Source organism: Quercus suber, unplaced genomic scaffold, assembly GCF_002906115.3.
Source record: "Quercus suber isolate HL8 unplaced genomic scaffold, Cork oak 2.0 scaffold_810, whole genome shotgun sequence".
In the NCBI taxonomy this organism is placed as follows: domain Eukaryota; kingdom Viridiplantae; phylum Streptophyta; class Magnoliopsida; order Fagales; family Fagaceae; genus Quercus; species Quercus suber.
The window spans coordinates 187465-205488 of record NW_027070243.1 but is presented as its reverse complement, the minus strand read 5'-3'; the positions used below and the strand labels follow the sequence as shown (position 1 = coordinate 205488).

The window sequence follows — 18024 nt, the reverse complement described above, 5'->3', positions numbered from 1 at the left end:
TGTGCAAAGGAACTAGTTTAGTCATCATGTCAGCTAGATTATCTGCAATCCCAATCTTTTTAAGAAGAATATCTCCCTCATCAATAATTTCATAAACAAAGTGGAAGCGAACATCAATATGTTTCATTCGAGAGTGATGGACTTGGTTCTTTGCTAAATAAATAACACTTTGACTATCACAAAATACAGAGACATGCTCTTGATAAATTCCCAAGTCTTCAACAAAACCATGTAGCCATATAGCCTTCTTAATGGCTTCAGTCACAGCCATGTATTCAGCTTCAGTGGTTGACAATGCAACAATGGACTGCAATGTGGACCTCTAATTCACTGGTGCTTTAGCAAGTGTAAAGATGTAGCCCGTAGTAGAACAATGCTTATCTAGATCACCAGCAAAATTCGAGTCAACATAATCAATTAAGTGGCTTCCAACATAATCATCTCTCTCAAACTTCAAACCCAAATCAACAGTTCCCAAAATGTATCTCAAGATCCATTTAGCCGCTTGCCAATGACATTTCCCCAGATCATGCATATAATGACTAACCATACTGACAGCTTATGAAATGTCCAGCCGAGTACACACCATTGCATATATGAGGCTACCAACCAAACCCACATACAGGACATGAGCCATGTACTCACACTCCTCATCAGTGAGCGGTGACAGCAAAGCACTAAGCTTAAAATGAGGGGCCAAAGGAGTACTCACAGGCTTGGTATTGGAATTCATACCAAAATGTTGTAGTATTTTAGTCAAATATTGTTTTTGTGTCAAATGAATAGTGCCCTTCACTTTATCTTGTGCAATCTCCATTCCAAGTATCTTCTTTGCTTCACCAAGATCCTTCATCTCAAATTTTGAACTTAACTGAATCTTTAATCGTACAATTCTACCTTGTTTTTACATGACACCAACATGTCATCAACATATAAAAGCAAGTAGATAAAGGATCCATTAGAAAGCCTACGAAGATATACACAATGATCAAACTGGCTCCTAGTGTGCTTTTACCAAATCATGAAGTGGTCAAACCGCTTATACCACTGTCGGGGAAACTGTTTCAATCCATACAATGATTTCTTCAATTTGTAGACCCAATTCTCCTTACCAGCAACTTCAAATCCATGAGGTTGAGACATGTAAATCTCTTTCTCCAAATCTCCATGCAAGAAAGTTGTCTTCACATAAAGTTGTGCTAACTCAAGATCAAATTGTGCCACCAAAGCTAGCAAAATACGGATAGAGGAATGTTTAACAACAGGAGAGAACACCTCATTGTAGTCAATCCCTTCCTTTTGAGCATATCCTTTAGCAACCAATCTAACTTTGAGCCGCACACTATCTTTGACTGTAGGTCTCTCTTTCTTTGTGTAGACCCACTTGCACCCAATCTCTTTCTTGCCTTTAGGAAGTTATACCAAATCCCAAGTCTAATTCTTGTGAAGAGATTGCATCTCCTCTTCCATAGCCTTCTTCCATTCACCACTCTTAGATATGCACACAACGTTTTTATAGGTGGATAGAATGTCTTCTTCAACAATCAATGTAGTTAATTTCGGACCGTACCAGCCAGTACGGTTGATATTTTCCGTACCGGTCCCTGAAACGGTACAAAAAGGTCCTTATTTCGTACCGGTTAAAATACTGGTAGTACCAGGAGCGTTCCGGCTGTACATACCAGATTTCGGCTGGAAAATGTGTACCTGCTCGAAACAGAAGAAACAGAAATTTTTTTGTAATTTTTCACTCACCTGAGATAGTTTCTCAACAAATTTCACGATCTGATGCATCTTTCTCGTATCTCAGTCTCTTTTCTGCTTAGCTTTCCATTTTCCTTCGTAGTCTCTACAATGTCTGTGTGAATCTTCTTCTTCTTCTTTGTTTTTTTTTTGTCTTTACTGCTTGTCAAAGATTTTGAGTTTTGCTTTGGGAGCCCATGTGATGACTAATGTCTCTAACCAAAGGTAAGGAGATGACTAGCCTTTTGAAATTTGAAATGGGATAAGACACAGTAGATGTAAACATGTGGAGGGGATAAAACCAAGATAAAAAGATAAAAATAAAGAAAGATAAATTGTAAAAGTAAAAGAAGATGAGTGGAGGTAAAAAAAAAAGGTGGGTTATTAACAATTTGTTGGCAGGTGGTCCTTGAAAATTGAGACACGTGTACTAAAATAATAGTAAAACAATATTTTTACAACATTTTTATAACAGATTTTAAATTTTAGGTTGTTATTATTTTTTTAAAAATATTCTGTTTATCTATATATTAAATATATAAAATAATGGTAAATTCAAAACGGTACACCGGTATTGACCGGTACCGAAATATATCATTCTGCTGGCTAAACCGATACAACCTCTAGTACGAAATTGACTCCCTTGTCAATAATGGGAAGTGCAAAAGCTATAGCATTAACATATCTAGCTAATTTATGAATTTTCCGTTTGGATCTTCTCACTACAATGGACTTTGTCAACTGTGAAGGTGTCAAAACTAAAGCTTCACTCTCATCTAGATTATTTCTCTCATCAACCACAATATCATTGTCTATGTTAACAGAATTTGAAGAAACAACAGAAGTTTCAAACTCCACTTGCTGTAGATCACTCTCAACTATGCTCTCCTCCACCTGCTTAATAGGTTTGACAAACTCAGATTCATTAAATGTAATATCTCAGCTATGAATTACCTTCTTTGTCTCGGTACACCAAAGTCTATATCCTTTCACACCTAAATTAAAGCCCAAGAAAATAGCTTTCTTGGCTCTAGGATCCAATTTTGAATCCTTCACATGATAATATGCAAGACAACCAAATACGCGCAAGAAATCATAATTAGTAGTAGGAGATCCAAACCATACCTCTACGGGAGTTTTCCCCTTATTCACAGCTATAGGCAAAGGCCCATGCTTTTTCTTCAAAGGATTAAGGCTCATAGGCATAGCCTACATCGATCATTTCTGTCATCTCTCATCGAATGGATCTTCCCAATAATAAAAGAACATATTTATACAAAAATGAATCATGGGGAAAAAAAAATACCAAGATGGTCTAATTATTTGGGTCATTACAATCATTACGATCTATGCTGCAATAACCAACTGTGAAGCAAGAAACGAGTAATAGCCTAGGACACAACAGACAAAGATACAAACATATAGAGTAATATGGGGCTAGTCTGTCCTTAGCTAACTCTAAACTCTAAACCCAGCATCTACCACCAAATTATGGCCAGTGACAAATTGGGAATCTTCAGAAGCAAGAAACACGACAGCGTCTGCCACATTTTTGGGCCTCAACACCCCACCTTTCAAGTTCGAACTCAACTCTACCACCTTATCTACCTCCTCATCATTTTCAAACCCCAACATCTCCTTCAGCAATGGTGTTCCAACTGCCCCTGGTGAAACACAATTCACGCGTATCCCATATGAACCCACTTGCAAGCTCGCAGACCTCACCAACCCCAACACTGCATGCTTTGACATCACGTAATCGACAAACCTGTCCGTACCCATACTCGCCGCCATGCTCGCTGTGCAATTATGCTACCCTCACGCGCCCTTCCACCATCGCCTTCGCCGCGTGCTTCACGCACGCACCATCCCACGCGCGTTCACCGCCATGAGCTTGTCGTAAGCCGACAAGTCTACGTCCAACACTGTCTGATCGCACGTGTGGGTCGCTCGGGCCATGCCCACGTTGCTAAACATGATGTCGAGGCGTCCGTACGTATTGACTGTGGAGTCTACCAATGTTTTCACCTGTTCCTCGTCGCTGACATCGCAGTGGACATAGGTGCATATGTTGGGGCCGATTGATGCGGCGACGTTTGGCCCTTCTCGTCTTGGACGTCGGCGATGACGATGGCTCTTGCGCCGTGAGTGGCAAAGTGGCGCGCCGTGGCCTCACCCATGCCGCTAGCTCCGCCAGTGATTATAGCCACCTTGCCTTGGAGCTTGCTCTTTGGAGCTGTGCCTGTGGAGTCTGTCATCATTTTGTTTGTTTGCGTTAATCATGTGATTGAATATCTTTGTTATGTCAAAAGTTGCTAAGAACACGACTCATTACATTATATTTAATCTTTCATTTGTTAATTGTTATATAGTACTATTAACCAACTGCTCCCAAGAAAGGTTGCCCGACTCTGGTGTCCCATACATACAAAAGTATGGGCACGAGGATTGACTACTGTCATAAACTACTTAAAATAAAGAGCCGGGCAAAAGTATGGGCACGAGGATTGACTTGACTACTGTCATAAACTACTTAAAATAAAGAGCCGGGCAAAAGTATGGGCACGAGGATTGACTACTGTCAAATAAGCCAAGTGAGTTTTAATTTATTAGATAAGAAAATTGACATATCTGAAACACTTATTGCTGTTACGTATTAGTATAATTTGATCTAATTCAATATTGTATAGATTCCTTTGCATTCTTTACTAGAAAGAAATTATGGGTTAATTTATATTTTGCTGACCTTTCGAGCATGTGAAGATCCAGCTCGGTAACAGCATGGAATGCAGATATCACCCACAAAGGAAAGAATATATGGGAGATAGGTAATATTAATATTATATAGTTTGAATTTTTTTTTTTTTTTTTTTTTTGAGGAACTTGTATGGTTTGAATTCTAACCGGTCCTGTTTACACTCTCCAATAGCAGTGTGCCACTTCAGATTTTTAGTTCACTCTGCATATATGAGTGAAGACGAGAGTTTTGGTGGCTATGGTATTTTACAACCGAGGGTGAGGTCATAATGGTTTGCCCAATCATGAGTTGCCAAGAAATGAGTATATTTGATTAGGAAAATATAACTTCAATCATGGCTACTTGAAAAATGTAATACTTAATTAATTCCGAAAAGTTAAGCTAGATTTTCATTTGTTGCATCTTTGTATTAGCATTCCAGACACGGGTTGGGTTAAGCTCAATACTGATGGGCCTGCAGATGTTGCTTTAGGGTCTGCTGGAGGAGGAGGGCTGATTAGAGATGATCAGGGCAATTGGATCATGGCTTCAGTAGAAAAATCGGTAAAACTAACAGCTTCTTGGCTGAAATGTGGGCCCTGCGTGATGGTCTACTCTTTTGTATTCAACTAAACTTGAATGCTGTGATGGTGGAACTTGATGTCAAAGCTCTAGTTGATGCTCTAAAAAATCCTTCATATGCTAATACTATAGACTCCTCACTTTTTGACGACTGTAGACGTCTAGCTACTCAGATTCCCCACCTAAGCATTAAGTATATCTATCGTGAAGCTAATGTTGTGCAGATCGATTAGCTTATTTAGGTAGTTGTCAATCTTTAGATTTTATTTCCTTCTTTTGTCCGCGTACTTGGTGCCTCTTGTTTTGGCTGATTGCCAGGGGATGGTTGTCAACAGGTTTTGTCCTGAGCTGTTGTTTTCTCTTCAGTCTTTTTAATGAGAATTCCAGTTTACCAAAAAAAAAAAAAAAAAACATTCGACTCTTCTATTGACGGCCGATTTGCGTCGTGTCATTGTAATTGTTAGAAAATGGCTTGAATTGATTGTAACCACTTTATTTGACTATGGAATTGCTGATTGGAAAAGTACTATAAGCCAAATAGTACTTGCATGCGATCACTTCTCTCTTTTGTATGCTTTGTCACCACAAGTTAACATAGGCGTGGCTTTGGTGCACCGTGCACGCCAAAGATCAGATTTGTCTCCTGAAGTTTGTGATTTGGGTGCATTGTGAAGATTTGGTATCACATTTACCTAACCGATATGTTTAAATACAGCTTATTTTATTAAAATTAAAAATTTTATTATAAATAAATATAAAAGTTAATTGAAATAATATAATAAACTTATGAATAGTATCAAAAAGTGCAATTGGACCCATAAATAGTTATAAAAATAAGCTAAATAGTGAAATAATTTATAATTTTCATTACTTTCCAAACACACACATAGTATGACCATTTTATTTTGTTAATTTTGTATAATATTTTTGATTTTATGCAATTATGGTTATATATTTTTCATATTTTTTATAAAAATATTTTAAACTAAAACAAAACTCAACTTTATTTGCACGGTATAATTATTAACTCACACAATCACACTTATCCATACATAAATAATACACTGAGTTGTTTAATTAAATTAATATTTTTAAGAGTAAATTAATAAAGCAATACTTTATATATATAAATATTTTTTTTCAAGTCAAGGGGTTCATTTGAACCCCCTGAAGTGTTCGTGCAGCCGCCCTTGGGATGTGTAGAGAAGAGAACTTCTCTCTGTATTAGGTGCAACCCCAAACTTTGTATTGAGTCCCAACCTTTGTATTGAGAGAGAACTTTTGTATTTATGTGAGAGCATAGCATTGGGTGTACTGGGATGTGGGCATTGTGAGAGTGCTATTACACCATTTTGTATTCTCCATATTTATTAGTAAAATTTTCTTCTCGTTATCACCTGTGAATGTAGGCTAAAAGCCGAACCATGTAAATCATTGGTATTCTTTTTAATATGTATTTGTGTCTATTTTCTTTTTTACTTTGCTTCGTTCCTATCAATTATTTGGTGAGGTCTTTCAAAAGTCTATAGTATTTTGACAATCATCTTGCGTGGGAGTGCTATATGAAGGCATTTCCCATGAAAATTTGGTAATAGAGCTTCTGCTATTTGCAATAGTAATGGTGGATTGGTGCTGTTAGGACACTATCATAGAGGATGGGGCAATGTTAATCAGATCATGGGTGGTCGATTGCTGCAGTGACTGTGAAGGGGGGGGGGCCTAAAACAAGAAGATGCTGCCCTGACCCACCACAATAACAATAAAACAAATCCTATTACACCTAAAAAAAAAAGCCTTGAAGGCCAAACGTGAAACGTCCGCCACAGCCCAGCCCAGCCCAGCCCCAGTCTTACAAATCTAAGTAGAAAGCCAAGCCTTATAATTCTACTCAAAATTCAAAAGTCAAAACCCATTCTGCAGAATGCAGAAAACGCAATAGTGAAAAAAAAAAAAAAAAAAAAAAGGCAGTCAACTTAGCAAAGTTTTCAGATAAATGGTAGATGTTTTTTTATTTGTTTTGATTATTGATTGTTTTGTGGTTAATTTCTTAGACCGGATTTGTAGTTTATCTTGTTGAATTTTGGTTTGTCTAGAGGATAATAATGTTATTTTTGAGACAATTGATTTTATTTAGACCATTTTTTTTTTTTTTTTTGGTGCTACCAATGTTTAACTAGGTATAACATAAATTTTGTTTTTTGGTAAAAAGGATGTGCCAGACTTTTTTAGATTCATCTGAAACCAATTTTTTTTCCCTACTACCCCTTTTTTTCTAAATTTTGGAGCCCCCCCTTCCACTTGGGGACCTTATGTAATTGCCTAATTGACCTAGTAGAAGGGCAGCCCTGTGGATTCATTTGTTTAATTTTATGAAGATCTTATCAGCTGTATAACATTGATGTCAAGTTCAAAGGAGACCGATACATCGTCGCCTATATATATATATATATAATGATAAAAGTAAGAAAATTTTGATATTGTGATTCAATCATAATAAATTTTGAGTAATTTTAAATACAAAAATATTTGCATAAATATTTTTCATAATTGTTGATATAAAACTTTCACCTAGATCTAATATTGACATTATTTTTATTTTAATTTATTTTTATTTTTATAATTGGATAGTTATAAAATGTAAGAGTATGAATTAGATCATGGATCTCTTTAAGAATGAGATCAAGTAATGCCATTAAACTACAAAGACTTTGAAGGATTTTGAAGAGGGAACTATTTTGACTTGTGAAGCTAAGTGTATTGTTGCAACTTCAAGTGTTTGTCACAGTATTTGGCTTAGAAACTTATTGATGAGGAAGCTACATATAAGGTAAGAAGAAGCTAATAAGAAATTTGTGGACATAGTCTAGCATTCCATGACCGAAGTAATCATATTTATACATACAAGGTATATATCATTTTATTTCAAAATGTATGCTAAAAAGAAAGTTCAACTTGAGTTTGTGTAATTATATGATGAAGTAACAGTACTCATCATGCTACTCAAATACAACACCTTTTGTAAGTTACAAAGGCATCGTTGGGAGTGATTAGAAAAATTATATTATATTTGAGAGTTTACGAAGGAATTGGTGAATCGAATAGAATAGATATTATAGAATATAATGAAAAGAAAATAGATATCTATTTGTATACCATTTGGATGTTTGAAAGAAAAGATATGAAAAAGTAATTTTTTTTAAGAGTGGCATGAAAAGGAATTGAAAGTAAATTTTTATAATAACATTACTATTATTCCATTTCTTTAATAAAAATAGTGGAATGAAAAGAAATTGAAAGGAATGAACTACTATTTATGTGAGAAAGGAAGAATTGACCGAGTGTATTGAATAATTTTCCATGTGTGAGAGCCCACCTACTTCCAACACTCGTATCTCAGCGAAGAGGGTTGCACACTTGCACTTATAAATGCAAACTACTTTGTAAGATTCTTTTGTAAAAACAATTTAGAGAACTCATATCCAGTTCTCAAATTTGACCAAATTCTGAAATTAAAAGGCACTTTTTCTCTTTGAGTCTTCCACTTTTCCATTATACTAGACATCCCACTCTTCATATTGCAACAGATCCATTTACAATAATCTAAAACAATTATTTTTATATGTTTGTTTCTACAACACCTAACCCTCATGCTTAACTTANTTTTTTTTTTTTTTTTTTTTTTCACTATTGCGTTTTCTGGCATTCTGCAGAATGGGTTTTGACTTTTGAATTTTGAGGTAGAACTTATAAGGCTTGGCTTTCTACTTTAGATTTGTAAAGACTGGGGCTGGGCTGGGGCTGGGCTGTGGCTGGACGTTTCACGTTTGGGCCTTCAAGGCTTTTTTTTTTAGGTGTAATAGGATTTGTTTTATTGTTATTGTGGTGGGTCAGGGCAGGCATCTTCTTGTTTAGGCTAAGCTTGTTTTTGTTATGGATGTGCTTAATTTTTTTTTTTTTTTTTTAACTTTAATCTTGTGTTTTTATATATATATATTTTAGTTATTGGTAATATAATGAATAACTCTTTATTTATGCAGGTTGAGATTGCTAAAAACTTGTTATTATTCGGTGAAACTACAACAATACTTTTTATATAAATCAGGTTTTATTTCTCATTTGCTCTACACTTGAAAGTTATTTTTTATTTTAGTCTTTATAAATATATCGTTTGATTAGAAATGTCTACTAGAAAATATACATCTGGATATGAAAAACTTTAAAAAAAAAAAAAAAGAAAAAAGAAAAAGAAAAAAAGAAAAATTATTTGAGTCTCAAAAAGGATCAATGGATAAATTTGTTATTAGTAATAAACAAAATATAACACAAAATTTAGATGAAAATATAACAAATGAACAAGAAATTCACCAAAAAAAGTTAGAAGATAATGAAATGATACAATTGCAAAATAACAATGATGTTCAATTTTGCAATACAACAAATCTTGATAATAAACTTCAAAAGAATTTAGAAGAAAATGAAAATAATGATGAAAATGTCACAAATGAACAAGTTCACCATAATAGTGTTCAACTAGAAGAAAATGAAAATAATAATGACATGTTGAATTATATTCCTTCAAATATTTATGATCCAGGTAACTGGAAAAATATTGACACAAAATTAAGAGATTTATTAGTAGAAAGAGGTCTAAATAGAGATAATGATATAATTTTTCCTAAAGGTGATGACTCTAGACATTTTTCTACTATTCATTACACTTGAATATTATCAAATGGGGAGAAACATGATAGAAAATGGATAGTGTATTCAAAAAATACGGACCAACTATTTTGTTTAGCAACATATGAAATTGAAAGCTTTGAGTTATTATTGGGTATGACTATTTGGTATGACATATTATTTGCAAAATTTTTAGACCCAGACCGTTCATTGAACTGTAAAAGGGAGAGGTTCAAGGTTTTTGAGGTCGAACCGAAGTCAAACCGGGGTCGAACCGTGATAACGTCATAATTAATTAAAGCCTAAATATAGGTATTAAATTTATAAAAATAGCAAAATTGACTAATATGTCTCTATATGTGAGAGAAATTTAATGATTTTCAAACATATATTTAATAATTAAATAAGAAAGTTAATAAAATAAAATAATAACCATGAAAACTGATCGGTGCAAAACTGCAAGTGCACAGTATCGTAGTTTTATAGTAAAGTGATGAGAAGAGTATCGTCCTCAGGGATTGGTAACTTACTTTTGACAAATACCAAAGTTATGCTAATCTTGATTTTATCTAGAGAAGTCACTAAGATTGTTGTAATTGGAATTTAAAATAAAATCAAATTAAAGAAAATAAGTAGAGGAAAAACAATATGTTGTTCAAAGATCAAATTAATGGGAAGAAAACTTCTAGGAAATCGATTTCACCTAATCCCTCACTATGCTTTACTCATCTAGCTAATTTAATTTAATTCTCTCTTCATTTGCTGCATGCTTTACACAAGCTGCCATGCCACGAACATTGGTTGCAAATAGGTGATCAAAGGCTGAAAAATCCAGATCAAGAATGGTCTGATTAGACCTACTGAAAATTCCAGCATTACTGAACATAATGTCTAGTTTCCCATAATTTTGGAGCGTCCATTCCACCATGGCTTCGACTTGCTTTTCATCTGTAACATCACAATGGATGTAGCTAGCAAGGTTCAAGCCAATGGATTCAACAACACTTTGGGCTAATTCATCTTGAACATCAGCGATCACCACCATACGTGCACCATGACTAGCAAAAAGATGTGCGGTTGTCTCACCAATGCCACTTGCGCCACCGGTTACTATGACCACCTTGCCCTCTAGTTTCTTTTTGCACAACACTGATTCAGCCATTGTTTACCACAGAATTGTAATGAGATGAAATAATTAAGCTGCAACTATAATTCTTCTAAAGATAACCAGTTAACCATTATATAACATTTTCCTTATTGAAAAGTCCAACATTAATTGTACAGATCTGTTTTTCACTGTTAAAAAATTTGTAGGGTAATGTAATTTGCCTTTTGTCCATTCATAAAGGTACTACAATTAACACAGTTGAGAGTTGAGACATATCCATGTGCAATAAATTTTTAGAGACTATTTCATCCATAATTGCGAACTCTTCAATTAATAATGCTTCTTTTGATCTTTCAGTTAATATGCGTCCAGAAGTCTTCGGATCATATAGAAGTGGATCCTGGTCCTAGCAAAACATAATTTAATAATGTATTAAATTAAATACATCTTAATCACTACCTCAAAACATTTGTTAACAAAATCCTATTAAGAAACCTTAGTTTGTCTTTTTTAGGAAACAATCTTCATTAATTGCAGAATCAGCGCCAGTTGCTACCAATTTCTTGAGATTTACACCCCGTTGCAGTTATTACAACACAAGGAAAATCATCTGGCTGAACTAATAATCATTAGAAATGTTTTAGACTTTTAGTTTAGTAGTACTTCTTTTCTCCGTGAAACATGTGTAAGAATTATTATTTTGCAACTTTTTTTTTTTTTTTTTTTTTGAGAAACTATTATTTTGCAACTTAAGAGAATAAGAATTAGTTCACTCCACTTGTAGAGTGAAAGCGAGAGTTTTGTAATGAGTGGCTATATATGATATCTTACAACTGAGGGTGAAGTCATAATGGTTTGCCCCCTCATGGGTTGCCAAGAAATTACTAGCTAGTTGATAGAAAATATCATTTCAATCAATGGCTAGTGAAAAATGAATAACTTGGCCGAAAAGTTAAGTTGGATGTTCATTTGTTGCATCCTACTATAGCATTAGCAGCCGACTCGTCCTATCTTTTTTAATCAAATCACAGCAAATTACACACAAAATTGTTCTAAAAATCCAGCTACCTGTAACCCTTCTCTCTCTCTCTCTCTCTCTCTGAGAGAGAGAGAGAGAGAGAGAGAGAGAGAGCCCTTTTAATTGCCTTTCATTTTCTCTCAGCTCCTCTTGCTGTAGGAAAGCATCTCCAGATAGCACTCCTACCTTAGAATTGATTGTAAAAATATTATGACTATAGAAAGATCTCCAAGAATTAAACAATAGGAACGAAGCAAACCCAAAATCAGAAAATAAACACACGCACACAAACAAAAGAATACCAAGGATTTACATGGTTTGACTTTTAGCCTACGTCCATGGGCAACGATGAAGAATTTCCACTAATCAAATATGAAGATATACAAGTTGGTGTATCAGTATGCTCACACACACCCAATTCCCAATACACCCAATAGCTTTCTCACAAATAACAAAGAATAGAGAAAACCTTGTATCCTATTCTAAACTAGAGAACTCTCACAAATATGCAGCAACCAATCTCTCTATTTCACTCTACAATTCTCTCTTCAATTGCCGCAACTCCTATATCCTATATATACTAGAGTGAGCAGGCTAGGTGTGATTGCTTTGCACCAAAACTGCTATGAATACTAGTCCTAAAACTATTAGGAAATAGTGTTGCACATGAAATAGGAAATGATCAAGACTTGTACGAAAATAGTGATGGCAATGAAAGAGCCTTCAAGTCTTGTACGGCACTCCAAAACAATCATAGCTTAAGTTGAATTCAAGCCTTCGACTTTACAAATCTCTACCTTGGCTTGAATCCAATCAAACCACACAAACGAAACTTCTTCATCATCACCACCAAAGCCCCTAAGGGCTATCACAAACTACAAATGCCAGTCAAATCCAAGCAATGCTTGAACTTGTGCAAAGGAACTAGTTTAGTCATCATGTCAGCTAGATTATCTGCAATCCCAATCTTTTTAAGAAGAATATCTCCCTCATCAATAATTTCACAAATAAAGTGAAAGCGAACATCAATATGTTTCGTTTGAGAGTGATGGACTTGGTTCTTTGCTAAATAAATAACACTTTGACTATCACAAAATACAAAGACATGCTCTTGATAAATTCCCAAGTCTTCAACAAAACCATGTAGCCAAATAGCCTTCTTAATGGCTTCAGTCACAGCCGTGTATTCAGCTTCAGTGGTTGACAATGCAACAATGGACTGCAATGTGGACCTCCAATTCACCGGTGCTTTAGCAAGTGTAAAGATGTAGCCTATAGTAGAACAATGCTTATCTAGATCACCAGCAAAATTCAAGTCAACATAATCAATTAAGTGGCTTCCAACATAATCATCTCTCTCAAACTTCAAACCCAAATCAACAATTCCCAAAATGTATCTCAAGATCCATTTAGCCGCTTGCCAATGACATTTCCCCGGATCATGCATATAATGACTAACCATACTGACAGCTTATGAAATGTCCAGCCGAGTACACACCATTGCATATATGAGGCTACCAACCAAACCCACATACAGGACATGAGCCATGTACTCACACTCCTCATCAGTGAGCGGTGACAGCAAAGAACTAAGCTTAAAATGAGGGGCCAAAGGAGTACTCACAGACTTGGTATTGGAATTCATACCAAAACGTTGTAGTATTTTAGTCAAATATTGTTTTTGTGTCAAATGAATAGTGCCCTTCACTTTATCTTGTGCAATCTCCATTCCAAGTACCTTCTTTGCTTCACCGAGATCCTTCATCTCAAATTTTGAACTCAACTGAATCTTTAATTGTACAATTCTACCTTGTTTTTACATGACACCAACATGTCATCAACATATAAAAGCAAGTAGATAAAGGATCCATTAGAAAGCCTACAAAGATATACACAACGATCAAACTGGCTCCTAGTGTGCTTTTACCGAATCATGAAGTGGTCAAACCGCTTATACCACTGTCAAGGAAACTGTTTCAATCCATACAATGATTTCTTCAATTTGTAGACCCAATTCTCCTTACTAGCAACTTCAAAGCCATGAGGTTGAGACATGTAAATCTCTTTCTCCAAATCTCCATGCAAGAAAGTTGTCTTCACATCAAGTTGTGCTAACTCAAGATCAAATTGTGCCACCAAAGCTAGCAAAATACGGATAGAGGAATGTTTAACAACAAGAGAGACACCTCATTGTAGTCAATCCCTTCCTTTTGAGCATATCCTTTAGCAACCAATCTAACTTTGAGCCGCACACTATCTTTGACTGTAGGTCTCTCTTTCTTTGTGTAGACCCACTTGCACCCAATCTCTTTCTTGCCTTTAGGAAGTTATACCAAATCCCAAGTCTAATTCTTGTGAAGAGATTGCATCTTCTCTTCCATAGCCTTCTTCCATTCACCACTCTTAGATATGCACACAACTTTTTTATAGGTGGATAGAATGTCTTCTTCAACAATCAATGTAGTTAATTTCATACCGTACTAGCTGGTACGGTCGATATTTTCTGTACCGGTGCCTGAAAAGAAACAGAAATTTTTTTGTAATTTTTCACTCACCTGAGATAGTTTCTCAACAAATTTCACGATCTGATTCATCTTTCTCGTATCTCAGTCTCTTTTCTGCTTAGCTTTCCATTTTCCTTCGTAGTCTCTGCAATGTCTGTGTGAATCTTCTTCTTCTTCTTCGGTTTTTTTTGTCTTTACTGCTTGTCAAAGATTTTGAGTTTTGCTTTGGGAGCCCATGTGATGACTGACGTCTCTGACCAAAGGTAAGGAGATGACTGGCCTTTTGAAATTTGAAATGGGACAAGACTCAGTAGATGTAAACATGTGGAGGGGATAAAACCAAGATAAAAAGATAAAAATAAAGAAAGATAAATTGCAAAAGTAAAAGAAGATGAGTGGAGGTGAAAAAAAAAAGGTGGGTTATTAACAATTTGTTGGCAGGTGGTCCTTGAAAATTGAGATATGTGTACTAAAATAATAGTAAAAATATTATATTCACAATATTTTTACAATATTTTTATAACAGATTTTAAATTTTAGGTTGTTATTATTTTTTTAAAAATATTCTGTTTATCTATATATTAAATATATAAAATAACGGTAAATTCGAAACGGTACACCGGTATTGACCGGTACCGAAATATATCATTCCGCTGGTCAAACCGGTACAGCCTCTAGTACGAAATTGACTCCCTTGTCAACAATGGGAAGTGCACAGCATCAACATATCTAGCTAATTTATGAATTTTCCGTTTGGATCTTCTCACTACAATGGACTTTGTCAACTGTGAAGGTGTCAAAACTAGAGCTTCACTCTCATCTAGATTATTTCTCTCATCAACCACAATATCATTGTCTATGTTAATAGAATTTGAAGAAACAACAGAAGTTTCAAACTCCACTTGCTGCAGATCACTCTCAACTATGCTCTCCTCCACTTGCTTAATAGGTTTGACAAACTCAGATTCATTAAATGTAATATCTCAGCTATGAATTAGCTTCTTTGTCTCGGTACACCAAAGCCTATATCCTTTCACACCTAAATTAAAGCCCAAAAAAATAGCTTTCTTGGCTCTAGGATCCAATTTTAAATCCTTCACATGATAATATGCAAGACAACCAAATATGCTCAAGGAATCATAATTAGTAGTAAGAGATCCAGACCATACCTCTATAGGAGTTTTTCCCTTATTCACAGCTATAGGCAAAGGCCCATGCTTTTTCTTCAAAGGATTAAGGCTCATAGGCAAAGCCTACATCGATCATTTCTGTCATCTCTCATCGAATGGATCTTCCCAATAATAAAAGAACATATTTATACAAAAATGAATCATGGGGGAAAAAAAAATACCAAGATGGTCTAATTATTTGGGTCATTACAATCATTACGATCTATGCTGCAATAACCAACTGTGAAGCAAGAAACGAGTAATAGCCTAGGACACAACACACAAAGATACAAACATATAGAGTAATAGGGGGCTAGTCTGTCCTTAGCTAACTCTAAACTCTAAACCCAGCATCTACCGCCAAATTATGGCCAGTGACAAATTGGGAATCTTCAGAAGCAAGAAACACGACAGCGTCTGCCACATTTTTGGGCCTCAACACCCCACCTTTCAAGTTCGAACTCAACTCTACCACCTTATCTACCTCCTCATCATTTTCAAACCCCAACATCTCCTTCAGCAATGGTGTTCCAACTGCCCCTGGTGAAACACAATTCACGCGTATCCCATATGAACCCACTTGCAAGCTCGCAGACCTCACCAACCCCAACACTGCATGCTTTGACATCACGTAATCGACAAACCTGTCCGTACCCATACTCGCCGCCATGCTCGCTGTGCAAATTATGCTACCCCTCACGCGCCCTTCCACCATCGCCTTCGCCGCGTGCTTCACGCACGCCACCATCCCACGCGCGTTCACCGCCATGAGCTTGTCGTAAGCCGACAAGTCTACGTCCAACACTGTCTGATCGCACGTGTGGGTCGCTCGGGCCATGCCCACGTTGCTAAACATGATGTCGAGGCGTCCGTACGTATTGACTGTGGAGTCTACCAATGTTTTCACCTGTTCCTCGTCGCTGACATCGCAGTGGACATAGGTGCATATGTTGGGGCCGATTGATGCGGCGACGTTTTGGCCCTTCTCGTCTTGGACGTCNATGATTATTACATGAGAATAGGAATAAGTATTACAAAGAATACATTAAGTTGAAATGTAATAAATATTACTATTCATTGGTTTGGTGACCATTGAGGAATAGAATTCTGAATATGCATTCACAATTTAGTAGAGTATAAAAAGAATGTGTAATTAAATCATTTTTAAGTCAAATTTCCTAAAATAAGTATTTTAGAGTGTTCAAAATAGAGCTAATAATTAACAATAAGGAAAATTTATTTTCTTTCCTTTTGAAGATGTGGCAGCTAATGGTTTTTTAGGAAATTTTTTTAAAAAGTAATTATATAAGGTGAAGGAATAGATATTCAGTACTTTCGATAATGAATAGTTATTCCTCATTTTGAAGAATAGCTATTCATAAGGAATAACTAGTTATTGTAATAAAAACATAACCAAACAACTGAATAGTTATGTCATAGGAATATTTATTACATTACAGTGTTTATTACAATTTACCAAACGTGTCCTAAGTGAAGGTTCAATGCAGAGCACACCTTCATGATGTATAGTGACCCATCTTTGCCTAGTAATCTCTCTTTAGATAAAAATTTTAATATTAAAATGAGTGAGGAATTGTTGGAGCATTTTAATATTAAATAATTAAAATGAATAAATGTTACAATATAAATGTAAAGATGTGGGAGTGAATATGGGAGATGAGGAGTTAGTAAAAAAATGTTTAATCTCACTTTGAAAAGGAAAGAGACTATTTTATTCTTTTTAATTGTGGTGACTAATAAGTTAACACGAATTGTCTTAGATATTGAGTTAGATACGTGCGTAAGAAAAATGTGAAGAGTGGAGGTATCAAAAATGGAAATCACTGTGGGTGTTAAAATACTTAGTATTAAAAAAAAAAAAAAAAATTGAAAGGAACTAAAGTAACAACTAACAAAGGTATAAATGAAAAAATAAAAAATTTGAACAAAAAAGCTGTAGGACAGGTCTCTCGTACCCTTTGAAGAGCATGTTTTTGATATATGTTGAGCTCAGTGACCCACTTGGATCTTATTTTCCCTATTGGCACTTGAAAGTTTGGAACTTAATTTGTGCGTTTAGCCAATGAATGAAAAAAATAGGGGATGCATAATCATGAGCCGCAATTCCTTGTTCTATTTTTTTTTTTTTTTCAAGAAATAAAACCCATTGCCTCCAACGCTCAAAGCAAATCCTAAAACTAAATTTAATTTGCTAAACCAAGAACTAAAAACCAAATCCAAAATCTCTAGTATAAACACAACAAATTTTTTGTTGAAATAAATTGTTAAACCAACACGCAGTAACCCAAATCTATAGGACAAATTCAAGGAAAATGAATGAAAGATGTGTTTACTTGAGATTTGAAGGTAGACCCAGAGGCAAAGAACAACAAAAATTGAAGCAGAGGATCAGAGCTAGAGGTGAAGATAAGAAATCCAAGGGAGGAGCCCTTCTTTGGATATAAGACCTAGAGACAGAGATG

The 18024-nt window shown here is 35.3% G+C and overlaps 1 protein-coding gene and 1 pseudogene across 1 annotated transcript; both read right to left on the bottom strand.

The window, feature by feature from the left end:
• Positions 1–3034: 3034 nt before the first annotated feature.
• LOC112021188 ((+)-cis,trans-nepetalactol synthase NEPS1-like) lies at positions 3035–10904 on the bottom strand (annotated as a pseudogene).
• Positions 10905–15671: 4767 nt separating this feature from the next.
• Positions 15672–16556, bottom strand: LOC111991968 ((+)-cis,trans-nepetalactol synthase NEPS1; the record flags this gene model as incomplete). The annotated part of the gene is made up of 1 exon (XM_024023776.2): positions 15672–16556. A coding segment is annotated over one exon (681 nt), but the record flags the coding sequence as incomplete, so codon positions are not given.
• Between the last annotated feature and the right edge of the window lie 1468 nt (positions 16557–18024).